At 32.0% G+C, this 24,707-nt stretch overlaps 1 protein-coding gene across 1 annotated transcript in view; it reads left to right on the top strand.

Annotated features, from left to right (window-relative positions):
- Positions 1 to 24,707, top strand: part of Nlg3 (Neuroligin 3) — a 199,004-nt gene extending 174,297 nt beyond the window's left edge. Inside the window, exons 2-11 of the mRNA XM_035873308.2 lie at positions 7,925 to 8,083; positions 9,904 to 10,101; positions 11,129 to 11,244; positions 15,224 to 15,456; positions 16,749 to 16,961; positions 17,519 to 17,657; positions 21,044 to 21,195; positions 21,433 to 21,551; positions 22,339 to 22,469; positions 22,683 to 24,707. Of these exons, the coding sequence (XP_035729201.1) occupies positions 7,925 to 8,083; positions 9,904 to 10,101; positions 11,129 to 11,244; positions 15,224 to 15,456; positions 16,749 to 16,961; positions 17,519 to 17,657; positions 21,044 to 21,195; positions 21,433 to 21,551; positions 22,339 to 22,469; positions 22,683 to 23,258 (2,036 nt within the window). The 3' untranslated portion in view covers positions 23,259 to 24,707. The remainder of the gene's footprint in view (positions 1 to 7,924; positions 8,084 to 9,903; positions 10,102 to 11,128; positions 11,245 to 15,223; positions 15,457 to 16,748; positions 16,962 to 17,518; positions 17,658 to 21,043; positions 21,196 to 21,432; positions 21,552 to 22,338; positions 22,470 to 22,682) is intronic.

The raw sequence follows: 24,707 nt of genomic DNA, 5'->3' as shown, positions 1-24,707 counted from the left end.
TTATCGAACGATTTCTTTGAATTCTTTTTATATATTATCCTTAACGAAAACTATCTATCAATCTATCTTTCCTCGGAATTCTTTCAATGATATATTGTTCATCTTAATTTAAGAAAAAAAAAAAGAAATTATAAAAATCACAAAATATCAATTTGTCGTGGATACATCGAAAACGTACATACGTAGAAAAAGTACTCGTTCATTATCCCACTTCACCATTGTTTGCCGGCATCTCTACTGATTATATCGCAATCGGACTTTTAATTAGTTGATTGCGATGTCTCTCTCTTTTGGATAATACGCGTCTCATATCGCTTGGAATCCAGTGAGAAAATGCGATTACTCGGTTGCTTGCTAATTAATTCACGAATTAATTAATCATCTGAAACGACATTCAACGTGTAGCAACTGTGAGCAAATACGCTTTGATAGGGAAAGCAATCTAAAGATAAAATATGCGCCATGATAATCAGCAACAATCTAAAGTATTAACAATGTATGTTGTAAACGCTCGAATTTGTTGAAATTCTCAAATAATACAAAAAAAAAATTTATTTTTATACGCAAGAAATATCCTTGCTAATCTTACAAAAGAAATTTCTCAGATATTATTTAAATAAACAACATCATATAATATGTTAGAAAAAATACTGACGTTATTTATTGATCAATTTAAGAGATAATTCAGCTATACTATACTATATTTGTTTGGGGGACAATGTTTACAAAAAAACTTAAAAAAAATACTATATATATTCTTTCATACGAATACATTCTTTTATATAAAATAATAAAGATTTTGAAATTATAGTATTGATCGATTCAAGAATATGGTATACTACGATTGTGTCTGAGTTGTAATATTATAGTATATATAATTATATTATATCGGCTTAATTTTTAGGAAAATAAAAATACTACTCTCTTTTATTTTGATATCTAATATTACACAAAAAATCTAAGAATATCATATACTACGTTTTCGCCTGACAATAATACAGTACATATAATATTATATTACATCGGACGAATCTAAAAAAAAACTTCCAATTTCTTTTTTATTTTGATATCGAATAATACAAATTCAGACATTACATATTGGTCAACCCTATAATAAATGAAAGGAAATAACGTAAAAGAGAAGAAGAGAAGAAAAAAAGAGAAAGAGGGAGAAAAAGTAAGATAAAGAGAAAGAGGGAAAGAGAATAAGAGTATGCGAGAGAGAGAGAGAGAGAGAGAGAGAAGAACATCGCAATCTTTCTCACACGTGTTACTCAAGCAATCAAAATAAATACATATACTCAATGTCTATGCCATTACTGGTAGAAAAGTTTCGACGACAAAAAGTCATTGTCCCTTATCCCATGGGGAATAACATTTTTCCCTCTTTACCTTATCCCTATCTCTTGTCGATGGACGTCATTCCGCGGTCATCGATCAAGGACTCTCTCCGAGTTATCCCTTTTTTATTTTCTCCTTTCCTAACTTTCTTCAGCCCTGTTATTACCGAAAACCTTTACAGTTTTATGAGCAGAAAAACGATATCTGGATATGAGGAACGTGGACAAATTGATCGAGGATAAGAGGGATGACGAGGGAAAGGGCGGAAGGTGTGTTCTAGTCGATGGGCAAAGAAAAAGTCCTTCTCTCGGCGCTAAATTTTTAATAATCTACGTTCTTTTTTGGGGATGCGTGGGGAAGAAGGAGAGGGCCTCCTTAAATAATAAACCTATTTTTCCTAAGGTACATCCAACTTTCATCTTTTCTCTCTATTTTTCTTCTTTTTTTTTTTTTTATTTCTTTTTTCTTGTATTTTATTTTATTTTATTCCGAATGGACATTAGCAGAATTGTGATACCTTCTGACTTATTTATTTATTATATTTATTTATTATCTCTCTCTCTCTCTCTCTTTCTTTCTCTCTCTATCTATCTATCTATCTATCTATCTATCTATCTATCTCTTTTCCTTTTCTTTACTTTTCGTTTCTTTGCTTCTTCGACAAATAAAAACTATTTACTTTTTGTCTGATTTTTTGTCTGATAATCGATAAGAGCGAAATATCGTGCGAGTTATCTGAAAGAAAAGTCGTCGTAATTTTTTTATCCTGTTTTGTTTGCTTTCTTTCTTCTGGATTTTTATTTTTTTGTTTAGACTTAGATAAAAAAAAAAAGATAGACGGTTTGTAGATCACGAGGGATAAATGAATTATCGTAGAAGTAGACTTAATGAAGAAGTGTGATTATTAACGTCAACAGCTTCTGTTATCGAATTTAATAACTTGACGAAGGACTTATCGTTACGGATGAGGAGGCGATACTAAAAGGTGATATTAGAACGAAAGAGATAAAAGTTTTATTTGAGACGAACAGATTCTTGGTTCGGGGTCATCTGGTAGACCCGTATCATCCTTAATTGTACGTAAAAACTTTTCTTTCTTCTAACACGTTGTTCTTTCTTATTATTTTCTTCTTAAATAAATATATCTAATATGACTATCGTATTTCATATTTGTATTTATATACGTGTATATTTGATAATAAATATTTTATTACATTATCTCATTATTTGCAATCAAATTTATATGTAAATTAACTTACAAGTATATATATATATATATGAATATTTTTTTATTTTTATCTTTTTTATTTACCTATATAATGTATAATATTTAATTTAACAAACTAATAGACAAAAATGATATCTCTATCGTTGGAATAAATTTTTTCATTCTTTCTCCTCGTTTTTAATATATTGATTAAATAATACACTTTTTTATTTTTATTTCTTTTTTTATTTCTTTTTTTATATCCTTTTCTTTTTTCTTTCCCTTTTTTTTTTTTTAGTCAACGTACCCTAGAACAATAATATGAACATTTGTTATTATGATATTATGTGTTATAATTCCGTTGGAGAATAAAAGAGAGAAAGAGATAAAGAGAAAAAATAAAATATTCAAAAGGGGAAGAAAGCGAATGAATTACTTTCTTTTTCCTTTCTTCTTTTCTTTTTCTTTTTTTTCTTTTTTTTCTTTTTTTTTTCTTTTTTATTAAAATTAGAGACGAAACATACGTAATAATCAGGACTCGGAATTAAATGAACGCCAACAAGGAATATTTTCTCTTATTTTCCCTAATTGTATTTTTCAAGAGTTGGAAGAAAGACGCGAGACGGTGGATCCAAAGAGATGAAAGTATTTCATCTGAAATTATGAATGGAATGCATATCACGACATCCTCTTTCTTGTAGAAATAAATAACGTATCGAAAGAAGGAGGATGGTCTCGTTTATTTCGAGCTCCTAACTTAATTCCTCTTTCTTCTTTCTTTTTTTCTTTTTCTCCTTTTTTAATCCTTTCTATATCTTTCATCTTAAAAAAAAAAAAATTTTTCTTTCATATTTCCTTTTCTTTTCTTCTTCCTCTTTCCCTATGGCTACGAGACACTCTTTTAATTAGCGCGTAAAAACCAAAGCGCGATACTTTTAATTGGAAACGGCGTGTATCAACTAAGTGGAAAAAAGAGCGACATTCGTTGTCGGTGCCCGCTAATGAAGGACTTCTATGCCTCGGCAGAGGACATTCATTAGGACCACCGGTCCCGTTAGTTTACCGACGGGAATTTAGCCAGTAATACTATCTCTCTCACTCTCTCTCTCTCTCTCTCTCTCTCTCTCTCTGCCTTGTTCTCCCTGCATATCTATCTCTCCTATATGCTCACTTGCTCGCTCGTATCGTTCCTTCCCCTATCAAGTTAATAGAAGGTCATTAAGTCAAATATCATTAATCGGTCTACTTTGAAGGATTCACTATGTTCTTCTTGATCGCTGAGTTTAGCATGATATTTTTCAGAAATCCATTTAATGTGATAAAGACTGACCGAAATCACTATAACAGTAAACTACATCGATCTTACGAATGGATGATAATGTAGGATGGGAAAAATATCCTCGAAAAGGGAGAAAATTTTTCGTTTGCCGAATAAATATATCGTAGGAAAAGATATCATTTACGGAGGCGTTTGGAATTCTTTGATGGAAGGAGGAAAAAAAAATCCGATGGGGGTGTGGGTGAATTAAGATAAAAAGCGGAAAAGAAAAAAGGAGATTAAGAAAAAAGATATAAAAAAGAAAAGAAAGGAAAAGAAAAGGAAAGGAAAGAAAGGGAAAGAAAACAGAACGAAATGAAACAAAACAAAGGAAGAAATAACTTGCTGCAACTCTCGTAGCACCCTCTCCTTTTGCGGAATAAGTTGGGTCGGATCGATCAGATTGGTCGGATCGGTCTTTCGATCGATCCAAAGCAACTCGTTATTGACGCAATGAACGAATGCGGCGAGAAAATAAAAGAGTGAGAGAGAGAGAGAGAGAGAAAGAGAGATATGGAGAGAGAAGAAGAAAGATAGAGTGCAAAGAGAGGGAAAGAAAATCGATCGACGCAGTCGTATTCCGTAGATATACAAGACTTAATGGATTAGCTGCATCCGAGCCGAAGCCAAGAACGTATACCATAGAATTGTGTATAAAAGAGAAAGAAAGATAGAGATAGAGTGGGAGAAAGAAAAAAGGAGAAAAAGAGAGGGAAAGAGAGAGGGAGAGAGAGAGAGAGAGAAAGAGAAAGAAAGAGAGAAAAAGAGAAAACGCATATACACAAATGCATTGAAGGACATACATACATATGTACATACATGCATACATACATACATATACCTACTATTTCTTGTGTTCCTTATCCCTACTGTAAGTAGTAAGTACGTGCATCGTACCTAACGATAAATGGAGCGTGGTCAGAGAGCAAACTGGACCTAGGGGGTTCTCTTTTCTGTAACCTTTCCCCTAATCCCTCCTCTCCTAGTTTCTTTCATTCCCTCTAGAAACGCGTTACGGACATTTTCCATGCGACTGTTATCATTTCAATGTCCAAAGAATTCCAACGATAACGGCAGTTTAATTAATGATTTTAAATCTCGAAACTCAGAATAATATCTTAACCATAGAGGATGTAAATTCATCGAAATAATTAAGATATAGTTTCTATATCGAAAATAATATCGTGGTTCTGTTAATTAACGTGGATTCAAATAATTGATTTGTACGGTTACACGCTTATTGATTGCGTAATATCGGTGATAATAATTATTTGAATAGAAATTTATGATCTTGACAAATAAACTTTGATTTTCCCAGGATGATAGTAAATTTAAACGTAAAGGACTTTTGTGGAAAGTGTCGGAACTTGTAGAGAGTAGTAGTTCGCTATCTACCCTCTCTCCTTCTTCTAAATTCTCTATTAAATTTATGCCGCTCAGCTACTAGCAAGTAGTATGTGCCGAATCAAGTAGACAAAGACAGATAGCTAGAAAGAGAGAGAAAGAGAGAGAGAGAGAGAGAGAGAGAGAAAGATCAAGAGATCGTTCGTGTTCCCTTAATTCGTTCAATCTCTCTTTTGCAAGAGTAATCGTGCAAGATTGGATGGCATTTGCGGATCATAAAGGTTTCAAGATAGACAATTATGATAAGAAAGTGGGACATGGGTTTTGTACTAGCAAGCTCCGCATCGTTACTTATCTTATCTAAAATCCTACAAGAGATAGAGACTATGCGAATTAGGAAGCGTATTGACTTTAAAATTGATTATATTGAGTCATTGAATTTTTATATATATATATATATGTGTGCGTGTGTATATGCGTGTATGTGTGTATTCCTTTCTGTTAAACAATAATAATTATTTATACATTATTTTTATATTATTTATATATTATTTATTCTTTCCTGTTTAACAATAATTATTATTATTAAAAAATAATAATTGGTGAAACAATAATAATGTTTAATGTAAATTGTATGTAAATTGTAATTAATTATAATATTTTAAACAAGAAAATTTTAATTGTATGTAATTTGTAAATTGTAATTAATGTAAATTGTAATTAATTTATAATATTTTAAACAAAAAGAATTAATATTTCATATATTATAATATATATATATATATATATATATATATATATATATATATACATGTATATAAGGAAAGATAATTAAATTGATATCGTTGAAGATCAAAAATTATTCTCAAATTACTCAACTCGTATTATATTTTCATTGTACAGAAAAAAAAAAGAAATTGTTCGTCATTCTAGTATAATTCTCATTTCGATGCGAGATATAATAACATGCATGTTCGCGTCCGTTAATAATATCACTCTACGTATGTATGACGAAAAATTACAAGTACATGTAGTAGTCGTCTGCTCACTTATAAATAATAAAAAGAGAATAAAATTACGTCGGTAACGTGTTCTACAAAAAAAAAAAAAAAAAAAAAAAAAGAACTACGTGTGTAGCGAATGAATCAATTAAATAAATATATCGCTGGTACGTGGTAACTTGTTATTATTTATATTATTATATAGTTTCTCAGTAGCAATACAATAAAAATTATTTCATACGGAATCATAAATGAAAGCAAAATAACAATGTCTTCTAGTTTCTCGTATGAAACAACGTTTCTTTTGAAAACAACGAGTAAAAAATTCATTCATGCAATGGCACATAAGAGTTATCGAGTCATACGATATAAAACTAGATGACGTAAGAAGAACATGTATTTAACTAATACGTGCACAAAGCAACTTTATCCTTATACAACGTGAAATACAAACTACGAAAATATGAACAATCTAAGTCCGTGAATATTCGCGTATATATCTCGTGATCTGTTGGTCGGTGGTTGCTTTATGAATATGTAAAGTCCATTGGATCTCGTTGTCACGAAACAAAATTGTTTACACTCTGCGTCAAATATTGACGTCAGTCTTGTAAATTTATTCGACAGGGAAATAATGTATCCCTTCGATCTCTCTCTCTCTCTCTCTCTCTCTCTCTCCCTCTCTCTCTTTCTCATAAAATAGAACAACGCCCTCGGATAAATGCAGACAAATTTTATTCTCGTCTAATGATCGTTAACCTTCTTAAAAATAAAATACGAAAGTTTTCGATATTGATTAACGTTTAATAACGCTCATATTGAACCATCAGAATTTTCTTCTTTTTCTGTTTTATTTATTTATTTCTTCCTTTCTCTTTTTTTTTTTTTTTATTCCATTCATTACATCACCCTTCTTTTAATTAGCATTATTGATTGCTTATCATCATGTCCTCTTTTTTCTTTTTTCTTTCCTTTCAATTAAGCCATAACTTATTAAATTCTTATCTTAAAACTATTATTATTGCCGTAAGAAATAATTTTCTTTTCTCATTAACTTCAATCTAATAATAATAATATTATTAATAATAATAATAATAATAATAATAATAATAATAATAATAATAATAATAATAATAATCTAGAAAATAAATTGAACATCCTTTATATATTCGTATGAATATTTTTCACGTATTAAATCGAGAGTACGTGACGTAGAGCTTATTCTCGGCAATTTTTATGAAATAGATAAACAGAAAACTAATACGCGTCGCACATAACTAAACTAGTTTTATGCTTCGTACGAAATTGTCCTGTGACTTCAGGAAAATCCAGAGATTAAATAAAAAGGAAACTTTTCAGTTGACGGAAGACAAGCTTTTCTAAAAGTAAACGGTAAATATTCCTTTATATAGCTCGCATATACGTAACTACATATTTATGTATAAAGGGTGTTAAAAACAATATATACGAAATATTTTTTACGAAGGACGTGAGATATCTAACTTACTAACTTTATTTCCTTTAACAACTAAGACAATATTGGTGCGATCGAAAAATTCCGAAGAAGATAAATTTATAGAGCGCCAAACCGTCGAACGTCTATGCATCATATATATGTATTATACTTAGATACTTATATACACATATATATATATATATATTTATGTATGTACTTACGTCGATCGATCACACGATAATTTTATCGTTCCGCAGCCGGTGCAAGGGACGGTGGTGGAAGGAGATATCCTGTGATTGTGTTCGTGCATGGTGAAAGCTACGAGTGGAGCAGCGGCAATCCTTACGACGGCAGCGTCCTGGCAAGCTATGGTGGCGTTGTTGTAGTTACCATAAACTACAGACTAGGAATCCTCGGTAAGTGCTTATTATCTTTAGACGATACTTACATGATACGTGTTATACCTGTTTATATAATATACATATGTATATATCTGATCGACCCTTCTTTTTTTCTTTTTTTTTTTTTAACGAGTGATAGAACATTCACCGTTTTATCTCTTTGAGAACTACTCGATCTTCGATCGTTGAATGAGGAAACTAAGTTATAATGGCGGATATGCTATCCATCTTTATTTCAATATCATTATCCTTATTTTATGGGATTATATAAACGATATACTACTATAGGTACTTATCGTACAAGATTATGTTACTCGTAAGATGGTCGTTCCATTTTTTACTTTAAGCGTTTCAAAGATATTTTCTAATAACGCATTTCTTTTTTGTTTCTGCTACATTGCAATCAAATCTCTTGTTTATTTATCGTTTTTCATTTTGTTTTCGTTGACTTACGAAAAAATAACCACGATTACATCGAAATTTTATGGCAAAGTAATAGGGAGAAAAGAGTTTGGAGAACTAGATATCCATCCTGCGTTTTCAACCGTGTATTGCAAGCTCGCTTAGCGGAAAACTTAAATTGAAAATTTAAGTGAGAAAGGTTCAGCAATTTTTCCATTCTAGCAAGAAGAATAGAAAAGAAGACAGTAACATGGCATGACAGATATGTCGCATGTGGAATAACAAATTGAATGTGACCTATTGCTTTTGCATTTGTGTGCGCTTCATATTTTTCTTTTTCCTTCCTTTCTTTCTTTCTTTCTTTCTTTCTATCTTCCTTTCTTTTTTTCTTTCCTTCATTTTTTCTTTTTTAACTCGACTCTGTCTTTGTTTTCTATTCTATATTCTCTCTCTCTCTCTCTCTCTCTCTCTCTCTGTCTCTGTCTCTCTGTCTCTCTCTCTCTCTCTCTCTCTCTCTCTCCCTCTCTCTCTCTCTCTGTCTATCTCTCTTGTTCTGTTTTACATATAAAAATAAAAGAACTTCACCTGCCAGTTAAAGAAGAAAGAAAGTAACAATAAAATTTCTTCTAATACCACCATTCGCTGTTTGACTGATATAAATAAAAAAACTATATATACACATATATAAAAAAAAAGGAGAGAGAGAGAGAGAGAGAGAAAGAAAGTATCAAACTATCAGAATCCATTGGTTCCATAAACTTGTAGCAAACGCAAACAGCCGACACTTGTTAAATTATTTCTCACTTCTAGCAACTCCGAAAGAAACAAGAACCGAATATAGCTGATAACTTATAAATTCTGAATAAGTGATCAACCAAAAGCGTGTGTATTTTCGTTGAAATGTTATACGTTCCGGGAAAAGCTGAAAAACGGGAATATAGAATCGTTATTGAACGAAACAATATTGAGATTCGATGCTTTCTTATATTTCTAGAAAAGTTGCTATATTCCTGAGGAATTTCATGAAAATATGATTTTCCTTCAAATGTAACAATATCGTAGTAATAATAATAATAATGATAATAATAATAATAATAATAATAATAATAATAATAATAATAATAATAATAATAATAATAATAATTATCATCATCGTCGTCGTCGTTCGAGCTCATAAGTATTCGAACATATTTACATTATCATTCAATATATATTCGTCGACATTTGAATTAATTTCAACGCAATATCATCCAATGGAACACATAATTTTGTGACAATTTGTGCAATGTTAAATCATACGGGTGATATGAGAAAAAGTGGAGGGGGATGATGGGATACAGGACGAGGGGGTAGGGGAATAAAGAGGTTATTGAGCTACGTGAATACGCTTATACGAAGTGGACTAACCGTAAGCCGGTTTGTTTTGATTACAGGCTTTCTAAATGCCAACACAGATTCGCACTTACGGTCGCCGGCAAATTACGGGCTAATGGATCAAATCGCAGCGTTACATTGGGTACAAGAGAACATAGCCTATTTCGGAGGTGATCCTGGAAACGTGACGTTAGTTGGTCATGGTACAGGTGCTGCCTGTGTCAATTTCCTCATGACTAGTCAGGCCGTACCTGACGGTAAGTAAATAACTTTTTTCTTTTTATTTTTTTATTATCATTATCATCATTAATAAGTCCCCTTGATTTACCTCCCTTTCTGATCTTACGCTCACACGATTTATCAGATTCATACATCTGTCGAGTTTCCATTTATTTTTTCAATAATTACTCGTAATCGATATACCCATAGGTGTTGTGTGTCAATTAAGAAAAAGTATTATTGTTTTTTATAATATATTAATTATAATAGAACGATCATCGTTGTATGATCGTATGACTTTATACGTCATACACGTGTAATTATTATTATAATTATGATGATACCTGATAAAAATTTATTTCAATCGTGTGAAATATAAAATAAAAAAAGACAAAACGACGCAGTTACAATTAACATATGACTCTTACGAGAGAATGAATATCCTGGCCCTTGTAATAATTATCGTTAAACGCGAAATCTCCAAATGTTAATGGCGTATCATCGATCGCAATTATTGTAATGGTGTTATGAATATTAGTGCCTCGGAGACTCGCGAATCGTTGAAGGCAACGAATATCGGTTAACACGAATGCAATACGTATAATTAAAAGCACGTGTATCTGTGCCATATATGGCACTTGTATCTGTGCCATATATGACACGTATAGGTGCGAACAAATCGATACTCTATCGGTATCATGCGTAAGCAATTCTCGTTAAAAACCGACGGATGGGCCATTAACAGACAATTTACTCTTACGATCTATACGAACCATGTGGTTTTTAACGTTCAACCATTCTTGAAGTACTCGTTCTTAATCGACTTTATGCATTAACAAACATCGATACTGAAGATAAATTTGAAATTATAAAAAACAAAAGTAACAAAAAAAAAATGTTTTTTCTTTAATAATAATATTAAGATCAAAATTGTGCATATACACGACATCACAGATACATCTACGTATATCATCTTTCTTTAATGATAACATTACACAAATTTTATTTTATATATCCGAACTTTTATCCTTTCAAAAATGTTTATAATTCATTTTTTATACACAGGACTCCTTTTTCATCGCGGAGTTTTGATGTCAGGTAGCGCGCTCTCGCCTTGGGCGCTGGTAAGAGGGGCTGCTAATTACGCTATGCAAGTTGCCAAACATCTGAATTGCTCGTCGGTGAGTAGCTCTCGCTTGCATTGTTAATACACAAGAAAAGAAGGGAATTCTTTTTCCTATTTTTTTTTTTTTCATTTTTTTTCTTTTTTTTTTTCATTTTTTTTCTTTTTTTTTTTTTTTTAATCACGGAAAAATAACGATATACCAGGTAGATATTAGCGTTGGAAATATTCCACTGATTGAAATATTCTAAATGAAAACATTCGTTGAATAATCTTTAATATTATTGTTAATTAATATAAAAATCAAAACGATGCGCATCAACGATATATTATTATATGTCTTTAAACGACGATTAATCTTATAATTTCGTTACTTCATTATTTCATTATCGTTGAATTCATGAAAAAACAAATAGAACGATTATCATTAAGAAAATATATTATAATCGTTTCGAACGTGAAATTTCTTTTTCATACTTATTCAAATATATTTATTATCTATTAACAATTTAATACATTTAATTTAATAACGAAAATATATATATATATATATCTCCTCTCTCTCTCTCCTCTTTCTCTCTCTCTCTCTCTCTCTCTCTCTCTTTCTCTCTCTCTCTCTTTTTCTCTCTATCGAAAACGTACGAGTAAAAATGAAATAAATTTAATTCATTAATGAAAAAATATCTCTCAAAAATGGATTAGTATTGGGTTAAGTAATAATGACATTTGAGAATTGAGGGATGCTGAATCAATTTAACTAGAAATTCGAGATTCGAATGAAAAAACTGAAAATACTTGTATATTATATGTATATATATATCTATGTATATATGTATGTATATATATATTTATATTAGATACACATATAAAAGACGTATAGAGAACGTAACTGAAATAGTTTGAATTAGTTGAGTAGACCGTGGTGACCCTTTCCTTATACGATCACGATCGGTGAAATTCAGTTAGTATCTGAACGCCACAGTGCCGATTGACTTTAATTCGAGTGTACGCAAATGAATTGCTTTAACGCCGTCTCGGTAATTGCCCCTGGAAATCCAGCTTGACGTAGACGGAGGTTTGCCGCAATCGAATGTCGGCGTAGTCCGCATTCGCACACGAAATTCTATCTCGATGACGATCTCTTCTCTCTCTCTCTCTCTCTCTCTCTCTCTCTCTCTCTCTCTCTCTCTCTCTCTTTCTCTTTCTCTCTCTCTCTCTCTCTCTCTCTATCCCTCTATCTTTCTCTATTTTTCACTATCTTTTTCTCAATTTCGTAAAAATTGACTTCACCGATATAAACTTTGAACATGTTTAATATAAATGTTCGATTATTTTATTTTTTTCCTAAATTATTATCGAGTTTCGAAAACAAATAAATGAATATATTCTAATATATAATATAATGTAATAATAATATATATATATATATATGTGTGTGTTGATTTAAATTTTATACGTGTTCATTTAAAATTTTATTAAAGTATACTTTTACAAGTTAACACGTCCATTATATTAATTAATTTAGTAAAATTATTATTCTTTGAATATTTTTTTCTCTCTGTATATATTTATTCTATATATATATATATAATTAATAATGCTCAATGGCATATAATATATATGAATAAAATCGTCTAGATCAGTTTACTGTCTTAATTAATCCATTAAAAATATTATTTTGTATATATTTCCTTAAAGTGTACAATATTTATGTTTAAATATTATTATAGTCAAAATTATTCTCTAATTATAAAAAAATTAATTCCTCACAACGCTACGGATAATACTGATACAAAAATGAAAAATATCTAGAAACATTTTAAATCGTTTAAAATCGTTCTGATCGATAAATCGAATCGTTGAAATAAGAATAAAAAAAACAAACAAAAAAAAAAGAAAAACAAAGAAAAAACAGGAAAAAAGAATTTCATTCCCTCTATCCTTCTCTTATCGTTAATTCGCTAACCATACACGAGAGCAGAGATTTTTTTTTCTTCTTTTTGCTTTTTTTTCCTTTTTCTTTTTTTTATAAAGTTTCTCTACACGAAACGAAACGACTACTCGTTTATTTGAAAAATATCTCTCAACACGGTCATCACACTATGCGTATTACGTAGTCCGTTTCCTTCTACGGTTTAAAACTTTCACGGTTCAAAACAGCCGAACTTTCTACACCTGAAAATTTCTCGAATTCGAAAGGGGCAATATTTGCGAGCAATATTTCTACAAAATTACACTGGTCTTATACTTTTCATATAGTTCTCATATAGTCTATACCTTTTTGATATCCTTACAAAGATATACAAAACCAAACCGTAACACTCGCATTTCGAGTCTATCTGCCTTTTTTTTTTTCATCGCCCTAATTTCAACATTTTTATTCGACGATAAATTTGGTTCGTTCCTTTTTTGCAGACAGTGATACGGATTTACTACGTTCTAATCCGAACTCCTATAAGCTCGTCAGATCGTTAGAATCGTGAGAGATGTGTGGAGTAAATTAATTGAAAAGATAAAAGGGGAAAGAAAAAGAGGCAAAAGGAAAGAAAATTACCTCGGCAATAATTGCCATTCTTCTTTCGTTTGTCTTGATTACAGCGTCGAACAAAGTTGTGATACAATTTAATTGAATACAAACGAGTCAGACACACGTTCGTTTTTTGAAAAAGAAAATCAATTTTTTTACATAATACTATTTTCGTATATATATATGTGTGTGTGTGTGTGTGTGTGTGTGTGTGTGTGTGTGTGTGTGCGTGTGTGTTTATATAAGTATAATATATTTCAGAGATAATCCTCTTGTAGATAATAAATATAATATTTTTTCACGATCTCGAGATCATCCTTATAGATCAAAAAGATCGAGCAAGTTATTAGAAAGTAATTGAAAATATATTTCATTGGATAGCTAGTACGATTTTTATTGCTCGATTGTAATGTCGCAATATACTATATTTTGAAGGGCGAATATATATCTATATCATTTCTCAACGATATTTTCATTCATTTTCAGCATTGTTGTTGCACTTCACAAGAATCGATGATCGCGAGTTTCAATGGAAAAAACGTAATCCCATTCCGGTTTTCCATTCCATCTGTATTGTATTTCTTTTCTATCACTTCTGTAATCGGAAATATCTACTCTTCTACCACCATCACCAACCACTCCTCACTCCCTCTCACCAACTCGCATCTCATCGATATCACGTGAAATCGTACTTTCTGCGAGTAGGAAACATTTTTTTCTTTTTCCTTTTTTCTTTTTTTTTTTTTTTTTTTTTTTTTTTTTTTTTTTTTTTTGTTTTTGGAAACGCTCGACTTCACAATCTCATCACAATTCTTTCAATTATTTTCCATATATGGCTACAATCGAACATTATATTTTTTATTTTTTTAACATACGATGATATATTAGAATGATAATATATTATAAATATATATATATGTGTGTGTGTGTGTGTATGTATGTATGCAGATATTATAAAAATATAAAATATCGTCATATGATCATATGAATAACAATAATTTTACTAATAAATTTCAATATAGTAATGAATTTCAATAATAAATTTCAATATAAATTTGCATAAATCATAAAACAACGTTTATCTATAGATACACGTTAATAAATATTCAATTTATACATGTTAATGGGATATAAACATTAGAAAAGTATTATTTGATTAAATTTCATATTTGTAACAAAAAATTATCTGCTGTAATTTGAATATTTCTTTTTCTTTTTTCTTTTTCTTTTCTTCTTTTTTTCTTTTTTTTTTTTTTTGTAAAAGTTTGCAACGGGTTTAAGCTCGTCCTACATTTCTTTTTTCTGCATCCGTCACCACGGAAAGTTGTACTTTCTGGAAACGAACGAAAAAAAAAAAGAAAGAAAAGGAAAAAGAAAAAGATGGAAGAAAAAAGAAAAAAGAGGGAGAGAGAGAGAGAGAGAGAAAGAGAGAGATTCTGAAAATTCCATGAAAAGAGATGTCCTTTTCGATCTGAAAAGTTGTCTAAAAAAGGAATATTCTCTCTGGCAGGTTGCTGGTGATCCACAAGCGCTGTTACGGTGTCTCAGGGACGTACCGTTGAACACTTTGATATCGGTACCGGTGAAAGGTCTAGAATTTGCTCCAGCCTTTGGCCCAAGCATAGACGGCGTTGTCATCGATCCAGGAGATCCAGAGGATCAAGACTTCACATTGCAAGTGGATACGATCAACACATTGAACAACATTTTATTGAGAAAGGACGTCGTGGCAAAGCTCTCGAGGTATTTTGTCCCACTTCATTATTTGTCCTACACTTGTGACATAAAACTTAAAAGCAAATTTCCAATCGATAAAATACGATTTCTTTTTTCTTATAATATTTAACTTTTTCTTTGCCTTCTTCTTTGTTTTTTTCCTTTTTTTTTTTTTTTTTTTTTTCTTATACATAGTTTTATTTTTATACAGATTTGATTATATAAAATATAGATTCTATAGAACGGGCTCAGAAGTTCTTTAGGTAATATTAAAAATCAAAAATTAAAAATCGAAAAATAGTAATTGATTTTTAAGAAGATACAAATGACAAACTTTTAGATCCATCCTGTATTATATAAAATTATTCGTATAATATAGGTATATATGTTGTCGACATAATTATACCATTTAATTGATTCGTTTAACTTTATAAGGTATATCTTTTTTATGTGGATTATACGAATATGGAATATGAATGAAAATATAAAAATAAAAAAAGAAAGAAACAAACAAACAAAACAGGTTAATACATTCAACCTTGAAATTCCGAAGGGCAACGCTTGAAGGGATTCCATTATTATTAAAAGAAAAGATTATTAGATATGTAAATTCGAAAATAAGAGACCGAACATGAATCTGGTTTTTCCTTTAAAAACATTACGAGAAATAATTGTACCGGAAATGTTACTTGGCAACCTTTGACTTTTACTTCATAATACGAAGACACTCGTTAACGTCGCTGAATTGCCGCCTAAGTGGCTGCCGCATAAGGATGAATGTTAAATTATCACGATGCAAAGTAGTACCTCTTTGCCATTCTCCTTTCTGAAGTGAGCTCGTTTCTTAATTTAGTCGTTTAACGAACGTAATCACGTTCAAAATATACGAAATTCACTGGCTTCTATTTCTTTTCTTTTTCCTTTTCTTTCTCTCTCTTTCTCTCTCTCTGTCTGTTTTTTTTTCTTTTTTTTTTGTGTTCATAATTCGACGACAAAAATGACGGCTTCGTATTTCGAGCTAATTAACACACTTTTATAACCTTTTAATTATTATTAATGTTATTCTTTAGAAAATATCTCAAACGTGTCTATGCACTTAATTTTTTGTATTCAAAAGTATCCTTGTGAATTAAACACCTCCAGTTTATTAATAACGCCACTTTAAAACTAAAGAGCATAAATAACATTATTTGTTATGTCTATGTTTAAATATGTACACATGCACATTTTATAATCAACAAGTAAATTATTTTTTCTATTTTGTATTCATTTTCTGTACTTTCTTTTTTTTTTTTTTCTTTTTCTTTCATTATTTTTAGGTACGATCTAATGGTAGGTGTAGTACGTTCCGAAGCGTATTTTTCATTAACCGCTGACGACGCTCAATACGGTATTGAAGCCGACAGAAGAACGAAAATACTTCGAGAATTCGTACGGAATACTTACACGTATCATCAACCAGAAATTTTGGCTACGATCATTAATGAATACACGGATTGGGAGAGACCCGTTCAGCATCCTGTTAATATTAGGTATGTTAATGTTTCTCATTATTAATTTTATCTCTTTATAACATATCAAAAAGCCATAATACACATTTACACAAAATTTTTACACGTTCGCATTGAAAAGAATCACTACTGCAAAATATTAGATACTCTTCATATATTCTATAAATTATTAACATTTTTGTAAATTTATTTCACGATCCTGTAAATAATTTCAACAAAATTCATTCAACAAAATTCATTCAAAAATCTTAAAATCTTAAATTTAAGTAATAAATTTAATCATTTCGAAATGTTTTCTATTCTAAGTATCGAATGAAATTTAAAGAAACATTCCGTTCTGTATGAGACATGTTTCTTCGATGTTTTTAAAGCCATCTTACTTCTTTCAACAAATTTATTACGTTCGATTTGTTGTCTATTTTTACTATGCTCGTGTGAAACGTAGGTTTACTATCATGAAAACGAATTATAATTTAGGAGAAACGAATTTACTAAATGAAATTTCTTATATTTTTTGTTCAGTCCGGACAATTCGCACTTCTAAGAAATTTACGAAAGTCGAATCATGAATTTTTCAGAGACGAGACACTAGAAGCTCTTGGCGATGCTAACACTGTCGCACCCGCTACAAGAACTGCGGATCTTCACAGCCAATCTCATCGAAACTCCTATCTCTATGTTTTCGACTATCAAACCAAATTCGGAGACTATCCTCAGGTAGATAAATTAAAATATCATCGAAATTGTAACATTTAAATTTATTTACTTTAACATATTTAGTATTCAGATAGGAAGAATGATATTTTATATCATTCTATATTTTCCTTTTTCTCTTTTTTTAATTCATTAATATATATATTAGTTATATATTAATTATATATATATTTATATATATATATATATATATATATATATATATATATATCTGAATCGTTTTTATTCGAATATTAAACACTACAATATTGAAAGAAAGAATATATCGAAATTATATCGACTCGTTTTGATAAATCATATAAAACAACGCTGATAAAAGGAATATATTATAGATATATAAAAAAAAATATATATATACATATATAAGTATAAATATATTAACGAAATTAAAGAAAGTACGAAAAAGTAAATTTCGAGTAATTAACTCTTTTCAAATATTAAAAATAAATATCGATTATATTAATACATATTAATTTAATGAATATATATATATATGTACAGCACATATTCATCCGCATAATTTTGCGTTCATTTTCATTTTGTTTCATTCTGATCTCTCTATCTTTCTTTCTCTCTCTTCTCTCATCCTTTCTCTCACCCTTTCTCTTTATCTACCTATCCATCTCTCTCTTTCTTAACAATCGAAAGCATACTTATCGGCCGTTATCGCACCTCCCGCCGACTTCTCATCCCCATCTTTTTCTTTCCTTTGTTGTACCAGCGCCGAGGAGCATGTTCCTCGCTTTAAAAGGGCTAGTGTCGACGATAACGAAGCCGAGACGTCTCTCCAACATAGAGAAACTCTGTATGTATGTATGCGTCCACGCGCACGTGGTTGTGTGTCTATATGTATATATGTACGGCTCGCTCGCGAGCAAGCTCGAATTAGAAACGAACTGGCGGTGTAGCTACATAATTGAACGGAGCGAACAGAATAAGCCCCGCTTCGAAAGTTTCGCTTTATTTACGAGACCGTGAGCCCGACGATGCTCGCTTTTGCAAGATTCTCCGATACCAGCTTCACGATGATTATTATTCCTCTTTCCCAGAATTTCCTTTCTTCCTGCATTTCATTTCTCCTATTCAAGGCCCAGGAATATTCTCCACTTTGCTTCTTATCGTCCCTTATAATCTATACACAGTTACCTTTATTTTAGTCCATATCCCGTTTAATATCGTTAAGTTTCGCGGCTCAGTTCGCCAAAAATTTGTCATCAAATCTATCCCTCTTAAACGAAATCTTAAAGAAACAAATTTAAATTAAAGAGAAAATACTTATGCAACTCTCTGTCTAATACTATATTTAAAGATGTATGATTATCAACGTTTCGAATGGTAATTGCAAATGTTAATTAAAACTAGAAAATAACAATACATAAACATCGACGTTGTAGAAACCTGAATTGTTAATCTTCAATTTTAATTGACAACGAAGCTATTCTCTTTTTCGTTGAACGAAATTACAACTTACTTATTCTCTTTTTTTATCACATTTCTAATATTATTTTATCGCATTTCTAATATTATTTTATTGCATTCATGTGATCTTTTCATAAAATGAAATTATGACGAAATGTAAGTTGACAAAATGAAATGTAATATAACGATCGAACGGCACGTAGTTATAAGATAAAACCAATTTTAGTAGTCTCTAGACTAGAGAATACGACGAGTAGTTCGTTCCTAGACTAGAGAATAGAGTTAATCCTCGTACTTTTTTCGATTAACATCGGACCGTCTCGTTCTACCTCCGTAGAGTTCCATTTCTTATAGACGCCATCTTGCTTTCGAGGAGAAAAGCGCTATCTAACGGTACTGCTTTGCATGAGAATAGCTTTGGCTGCCGTCCATTCCAACGTGGTGAACATCGTCGTTGTTCGTTACCCACCGTCGTATCGTCTTCTTCTTCTTCGTCGTCGTCGTCGTAGTCGTCGTCATTGTCGTATCGGCGGAACATATCCAAAATGAAACCGTATTAACCTTCTCCCTTGGTTTTTTTCCTTTTGGTCTGAACAAAGACGACCTATCCCATCCAACCCCGAAACACAAACCGTGTATTACCCGCAAACGATCCTAGGAACCTCCTTGCCGTGTTACTCCTTCCTTGCATCCTCTTCCTGTTACTCTTCCTAACCAGTAATTGTTCGCCACTCGGTAGTTTCCTTGCTTTCGCAAAAAAGTCTAACCCTCTCGAATACGAATGTCCTATTTTTATCGATGATATTTCCTTCTTTCTCTCTCTCTCTCTCTCTCTCTCTCTCTCCTCTCTTTTCTTTGTTATCTTCTCTTCTTTACGCAAACTCCATTCCTGTTTCCTTTCCTACTTCAACCACCATTCCACCACCGATATCCACTCACTACAAAAGAGTACATTTAATTATTTCTTCATAGCATTGAATTTTTCTTTCGTTGTTCTTAATCACTTTTTAAGAAATACAAAAGGAAGAAAAATATATAGAAAAGTTTAATATTTATCGTTTCTACCTTTTCTTTATAACTTCATCCTCTTCTCCTTTGCTTACTCCTTCTTCTCTTCCCTCTTCTCCTTTTTTCTTCTTCTTCTTTCTTCTTCTTTTTCCTTCTTCTTCTTTTTTCTTCTTTTTCCTTCTTCTTCTTTTTTCTTCTTTTTCCTTCTTCTTCTTTTTTCTTCTTTTTCCTTCTTCTTCTTTTTTCTTCTTTTTCCTTCTTCTTCTTTTTTCTTCTTCTTCTTCTTCTTTTTCTTCTTTTTCTTCTTCTTTTACGTTTTCCTTTTTCTTTTCGATATTAGACCTTGCAAGATGACAGCGATGATTGATCGACTCTGCGGTTTGGCAGACAAGCTCGGAAATATTCGCCGAAGTCTCGAATTAATTCCCGAACGAAGGATCGATAGCGATGCCAAAACGGTTTTCTGTGTGACGCGTGATGCAAAAATATATGAAAAAAAAAAAAAAGATAAAAAGAAAAATAGAAAAGAGAAGAAGAAAAGAAAAAAAAATAATGAAAAAATATTATTCGAAGCATGATTCATTTATGATTCGTTTCTTTTACCAATATAAGTAATCAACCATACTATTGAGAAATGTATTAAAAAAATTGTCTAAGTACAAAATTTATAAATAATTTTCATTCCCATTGACAAATTATTAACGATGAAAGAAACGAATTATCTGACAAAAGAAAATACATATATGATAGTCAATGTGTTGATACTGAAAAAGTATATGTGAAAGTCTTACAAATTCGAAGTTATTTTTTCAAAAGCATTTCAAAATGTTTCGTATAGGATTGATCGTGATGCGTTACTATGTCGAAACTACGTTTAAGCTTTCCCATTAAACTTCATGCGCATACGTGTTCTCGCCTTTCGTGGAAACATTTTAACGAGTTTTCACTTTTCCTTTTCGCAGAGACCGGGCTGTATCCATGGCGAAGAGCTACCATATTTTTTTGGAGCACCGATAGTCGGAGGCTTGGCACACTGGCCGAAAAATTACACCAGAGCGGAAATTGCTCTATCCGAAAGTGTTATATTGTACCTGACGAATTTCGCGCGTACCGGGTATGTATATATGTATGTATGTATGTATGATACATACATGTTTAAATGATGTCTTTTACCTTTCTATCGATTTCTTCGTTCAGAACAAGACAAGCTCGAATATTTCGGTAACTCACTGGAAAAGAAAAAAAAAAGGAAAGAAGAAAAAAAGAAAAAAGTCCTATGCTTAAACACTAAAAACTACGAATTTATTTCGAATTTAATTCGTATATTTATTTTATCCTATCACATTCATAGTAATCCTAACGAGGGTACGCCCGATCCTGGTCCAATGGGTTCGAGACCCGAGCGTACGAAGTTCAAGAACATCGATTGGACCGCTTACGAGGCGGTGCACAAGAAATATCTCAGTATAGGTAAGTTCGACTTTTTAGAAAATTAAGCCATTTTTTACATATTCCTTATTCTCCTCCTAATATCTTCTCCTTTTTTGTACATTTTATTTTTTCAAATATCTATATAACCAACTAAAACGATTACTTTATACATATTTTATTACTTTACACTCTTTCCATTAGGAATGTATAATTATTTATAGTTTCACATTAATTAAAGCAAAAGTGAAACGTAAAAAATAATGTTGAAAAATACGCAGTCACTCGTTAACTGCAACCGTAAAACAATAAACCGTTTGTTTACTCCCCTCTCACTCTTTCTCTTTCTCTCTCCCCCTCTCTCTCTCTCTTTCTTCCTCTCTCTTTCACTCGTTACACGCATTCCACGTTGTAGTAACATACGTTATTCCTACGTTCACATTTGTCTTCCTCTTCCTCTCATTTTCCCAGTGTACAAAGTCCTCACGCGAATAGGTCAAAGTTTCGAAGTTTGACGCTCGGCACACGCTCTGTGAACGTTGGCAACGAGTGCAGCATGAGATCGCTCAGCGACAATAATTAATTACCTCTGACGTTCGCATGAAAGCATTCTTCGCTTAAGAGGTAGAAAAGCCAAGTGAGTTCCAACTTTTTGGGGAACGAGGAAAAGCCCTGAATACATTTCCCATCGAGCATTCTAATCGTTTTTCATAAAAGAAATAGTTCTCCTTAATTCTAAACCGTCTATCGTCGGATTCTTTACTCTCCCTTTATTCGATGGTCCGCCTTTATATCTTTAGTTGCCTGAGTATAGCCATCCGTATTACAGAACTCAAGTCAAAGTTGAAGAACCACTACAGAGCGCACAGGCTCTCCTTTTGGTTGAATCTCGTGCCTGATCTCCATAAACCTGGTTCCGACGACGTTCCTAGGTCCCATCATCTTTTGGACGCGGAACAGGTAAAATGATAATAATTTCATCTATTGATAACGATATCGTCTTTTCTCGCTTTCAAACGTTCATCCTATAATCGATCGGTCTAACTAATGGTTTTCATATGAAAAGTTTAGATATGTATATTCGAAATTGCTCGATAAGATTGTGAGTTTTATAAAAAAAAAAAAATTCTTTTATCGTTCCCTATCGATAACGAAAAATTTTTGAAATTTCAGGTACCACCGAGATTTATTCAAAGAGTACCAACGACGGCACGTACGACGACATCGGAAGTGACGATTGTTGATAGGCCACAAAACGGTTCAACCGCAATACCAAGCGAATTAGCTTTCGAGGATTCAATCAGTCAACCGGAAGACGGTTTTGCTGCTTACTCGACAGCACTCAGCGTGACGATAGCGATCGGTTGTAGTCTTTTAATCCTGAACGTTTTGATATTCGCTGGGGTCTATTATCAACGTGACAAGAGCAATCAACATAGTTGTTCGAAGAAACGACAGGAGAACGGACAAATGCCAAACAATATATGTGGCGAATTAGAAACGAAGACTGCCGAGAGACATCATATACAGCACATACCTCCCCCTGAATTCGCAGATCTACAAAATAATACTTGTCATGTGCCGATGCCTCCACCACCTCCGAAAAATACGAAACCGGGAAAACCAACTCAAAATCTTATCATCAGTCCTAATCAATTGCAACAGGAAAGTCTAGCTATGTCGGCTGCCGGCACATTGAAAAAAGGACATAATCATCAGCAACAGATCATGGAGGAACTAAGGGTCTGACTTTAGGAGTTTCTACCTTACCGATATGTACCGCGACGGATCCATCCAACAGAAAAGAACTCTCGATAAAACGGGCCTATCGGTTAGGAGGCTCGTACGCAAAACTATACGCAAACTGTTAATTTCTTTCTTGGATCTCGCGATAAACAGAAAATAAGAAGAAGGGAGAAAGAGAGAGAGAGAGAGAAAAGAAAAAAAAGAAAAAGCGCACGACACAAAACGCGAGAGAACGTATCCGTCTTCGTCGTCCTCTCAATACGGTCGAGTCGACGCCGATTATGCCAAAATAACAAAAAAAAAAAAGAAAAAAGAAAAAAGAAAAAGAAGAAAAAAAAACTTAACAAACAAACCGACTGTTTTCTACCTTTAACAAAAATTACCGACCAACTGCCGAAAATTCTTAGTATTCGATCAAGAAACTAATCTGCCATAATCCGTAGAGAAAAAGCCTCAATCGTTTGAGACTTTGACCTTTGGACCGAACACTATACGTACGAAACGTTACGTTTACGTAAACGTCCGATAAAAGGTTGCCAGTTCAAAGGTCGAATTTCTCTCCCCGACGATTGATATTTTTGTCAGTGCTGTTATTACTCGAACATGGATTGGGTAATGTTTTACGTAAATATATCGTTCCAACAGTCGCGCCTAGATTTTTAAATGGAGCGCGTATCCCGTCGCTTCGTTCTCTTAATGAGTCATTAAGCTCTGTAAATAATAATCTCGCATCATGTAAAATGCGTTAAAATATACGCGGGATAAATCGGAGATACGCGTATGCTGTGTATTGATGGATCTCGAAAGAGTAATATGTTCGGAGGCCCCTATAAAAAATCTACAAAATGGAGTCAAATTTAGATTATAGATAATCGATGAAAATGAAACTTTTCGTGTATATTAAAACAGCATATCTTATTATACGCGTTTCCGATATAATCCCATGTACATTGTACATAAATATTCATCATTTTGTTCACCGTTTCACATAAAAATAGACTGACAATGGAGTTGCTCTTATCGAGTAACGTTGTACCAGAATGAATGAATGAATGAAGCAACGTGAGCAAATATATAAAAAAAAAAAAAAAGAAAAAAAGAAAGATAACAAATCATCATTCTCCAGGAGAAAGCAAAATCGAACTGCCGTTATCCGAGATTATAATTCGCGTTCCGGTCGTCTGCATTTGAATAAAAATAAAAAAAAAAGAAAAAGAAAAAGAAAAAAGAAAAAAAAAAAAGAAAAAAAAGTTCTCTCTTCGGTAGACAGTGAACATCCACCATATTGGATCGATCGGAACTGCCGACAGTACTGAAATCAATTTTCTCTCAATTATACGTGTCTTCTTTTATCTTCTTTTTTTTTGTTCCATTTCTTTTTTTTTTTTTTTTTAATCTAAGAGATTATGCATACGGCGTACGATCGATATTCGAAAAACACTAAATGAGTAA

The sequence above is a fragment of the Vespa mandarinia genome, chromosome 10 (genome assembly GCF_050613455.1).
Source record: "Vespa mandarinia isolate Hongniang chromosome 10, ASM5061345v1, whole genome shotgun sequence".
Classification (NCBI taxonomy): domain Eukaryota; kingdom Metazoa; phylum Arthropoda; class Insecta; order Hymenoptera; family Vespidae; genus Vespa; species Vespa mandarinia.
The sequence above is the reverse complement of the archived record's forward strand: the minus strand, read 5'-3'. Positions and strand labels throughout refer to the sequence as shown.